This window comes from Cryptomeria japonica, unplaced genomic scaffold (genome assembly GCF_030272615.1).
Source record: "Cryptomeria japonica unplaced genomic scaffold, Sugi_1.0 HiC_scaffold_49, whole genome shotgun sequence".
In the NCBI taxonomy this organism is placed as follows: Eukaryota; Viridiplantae; Streptophyta; class Pinopsida; order Cupressales; family Cupressaceae; genus Cryptomeria; species Cryptomeria japonica.
Window position 1 is genome coordinate 132,398 of NW_026728871.1, and position 2,778 is coordinate 135,175.

At 38.7% G+C, this 2,778-nt stretch overlaps 2 protein-coding genes across 2 annotated transcripts; both read left to right on the plus strand.

Moving 5' to 3' along the window:
* The first annotated feature begins 872 nt into the window (after positions 1-872).
* LOC131862586 (phospholipase A1-Igamma2, chloroplastic-like) lies at positions 873-1,568 on the plus strand. Its single transcript, XM_059215069.1, has one exon. The coding sequence runs from the start codon at positions 873-875 to the stop codon at positions 1,566-1,568; it is 696 nt and encodes a 231-aa protein (XP_059071052.1).
* Positions 1,569-1,592: 24 nt separating this feature from the next.
* LOC131862587 (phospholipase A1-Igamma1, chloroplastic-like) lies at positions 1,593-2,186 on the plus strand. The gene has a single exon (XM_059215070.1). It carries the CDS (start codon positions 1,593-1,595, stop codon positions 2,184-2,186), a length of 594 nt encoding a protein of 197 aa, XP_059071053.1.
* The last annotated feature ends 592 nt before the right edge of the window (positions 2,187-2,778 follow it).

A 2,778-nucleotide genomic window follows, 5' to 3' on the forward strand; every position in this document is an offset into this window, starting at 1 on the left:
ACCACAATCAAAATATGTGATTTCAACATATAAAATCACAAAATTTGACATCAACCTAGATAAAATGGAGCGAAAAGGATCTTTTTTATATCATGTGTCATGTGAGATGTGTCTATCTTAAAACCATGCATGATCCAAGTCCATCCTTTATTACTTTCCACACCTTGACATAAACAACATTTCTGTCAGTTTATTTATAGCTTGTTCTTACCCAAGTTACAAATGCCCCTTTGAAAAATGTTCACTTTTACATTCAAGAAAATTAGGAAATCCCTGTCAAACTTTTTGATACCAGTTTTATACCTAAACAAGATCTTAACACACAAATTTATGATCTTTCCTTTTAAATATTAAAATGTTAGAAAATGCGCAGTTTGCATTGATACAAAGAAATAGCGGTCATGGGTTTTGCTAATTTGAAAGTTAGGAACCCCTGGCCAGACAATCTGAGTGTGGCGATGGAAATTCACGAGATAAATGATGTGAAGGCGGCTGAAAAAATATATTGCAATCTGTGTGGGGGAGCTTGACACCACTTGATTATAGTCTTTGAATAAATACTGTAGTATTAATCTAGTGTCTGAACGTTAGGTTTGAAAACAACAACGCGGGAAGAACAAGGGAAGTCAAAGCCTTATATGCCCAATTCTCGTCAACAAGAAGAAGTTCAGGTTGGAAGATTGAAATTCTACTTTGTCTGCTATTGTAGTGCGTGATTGTCTGCTATTGTAGTGCGTGATTTTCTATTTATAAGGTGCTCGTCTTAAACCTTGTATTCATCCTCGAACGCTTTGTCTGGCCGATCATTGTTTGACATCCCAGAAATCAGACACAATTATTTGATTGATTCCTTAATTTCTATCAGTCAATCAATGGCCGTATTTCCATTGCCCCAGCTTGAAGATAATGCTGTATTATTACCCAGTTCCCAAACTAGCTCAACGCAGCCTCAGCTATGTGACGTATGGAGAGATATACAAGGTGCCCATAATTGGAATGGTTTGCTTGATCCCATGGTGCCCAATTTGAAAGCTGAAGCTCTCAGATATGGGAATTTGGCACAGCTTTGTTACGACGCATTTGATGGCAAAAGCTACTCCAAAAACTACGGCACATGTTATCACAGTAAAAGAGATCTGTTCAATAAGATGGGCATGTCTGAAAGTGGCTACCAAGTCACTAAATATGTTTACGCCAATACTAATCTGTTAAATCAAGTTTTTGGTGAGAAACCAAAAGACCAAGGTGTTTGGTTGGGTTTTATTGCAGTTTGCACGGATCCAAATGAGATAAGAAGGCTTGGACGACGAGACATAGTGATTGCATGGAGAGGAACTCAGACTGCTGAAGAATGGATAGAAGACCTGAGAGATATTCTTGTACCTACAAGATTATCCTATAGATGCAAGAGGACAGGCAAAAACCAAGAGCATCATTTCGCGGATGGAGTACTAATTGAGAGAGGATTCCTGAGCTGCTATACTTCAACTGTCCGTCACCGTCAAGGCGCTGCAGGAGCCACTGTGAACATCAGCACCAGAGATTTGGTAGTCTCAGAGATAGAATGATTGATTCAAGTTTATGAAAAAGAGATGGACAATTTAAGCATAACATTTACGGGACACAGCTTAGGAGCTGCTCTTGCAACCTTGAGCGCTTATGATATCAAACAAATGCTTTGCACCAAGCATAATTTTCATCAAATTCCCGTCACCGTCTTCGCTTTTGCCTCTCCCCGGGTGGGAAATCTTGCGTTTACTAAACGGGTGGAGGAGATTGGAGTGAAAGTGCTGAGGTTTGTGAACAAGCGTGACCTGGTTCCCAAAGTGCCCGGAGTTTGTATGAACGAGAACGTGGGATGCCTCAGCAAATTGCTGCATTGGCTTCCGTGGACATACTTTCATGTTGGCGTCGAGCTTCCTTTACATAACAATTCTCCATTCATTCAGCACACCCATAATCTTGCCTACTTTCATAATTTAGAGCTTTACTTGCATTTACTGGACGGGTACGTTGGAAGTAAGCAGCCGTTTTCTTGGAGTGGAAGAGATCATGCTCTGGTTAATAAGAGCTGTGATTTATTGCGCGAGAAATATGAAATTCCTCCAAAATGGTGGCATGAACAGAACAAGGGCCTCGTTAAAGGTCCAGATGGCAAATGGACGCAGCCATCAGAAGAGGAATAATTCATGTCTCACTCAACTCCAGATGACATCAACGTCCAACGTTCTGCGCCGCAATGTCACCACAACTGTGTTGGTTATTGAATTATTCTTTTTATCTGGATGTATATATTAACATGTTGTCACATTCATTATTGAATTAATTTAACTTCAAAGCTTAACCTTTAGCGTGAAATGAAATCAACTATGCAGGAGTTCATAGCTGTGGATGATACAAATTAGCTTTTGATTGTCATAGAAAACAATCACGTGTCATCAGTAATCTGATAGATAATAAAAGTACGCGTAAATCAGTATTGATTTTAATTATGAACATTGCTATTAAACAAGAGATAATACGCCTCAGCTCTGTTGTAGCCCAAAATACCTTCATACAAAATTTGTAAAAATAGTCAACAAGGGTAAGTTCTCAAATCTTTCTCTAATCCTCAGAATTAGTGACAATATGAATGTTCTAGTGCTATCTAAATCTATCAAGAACTTTAGTTGAGGATTGCATGTATGCATGCCATACTATCTATAATTATGAGATTACCAAATATTTGGTTTCTAGGTATATAGCTCTACACTAGCACATTTTATTGTCGCTCAATTG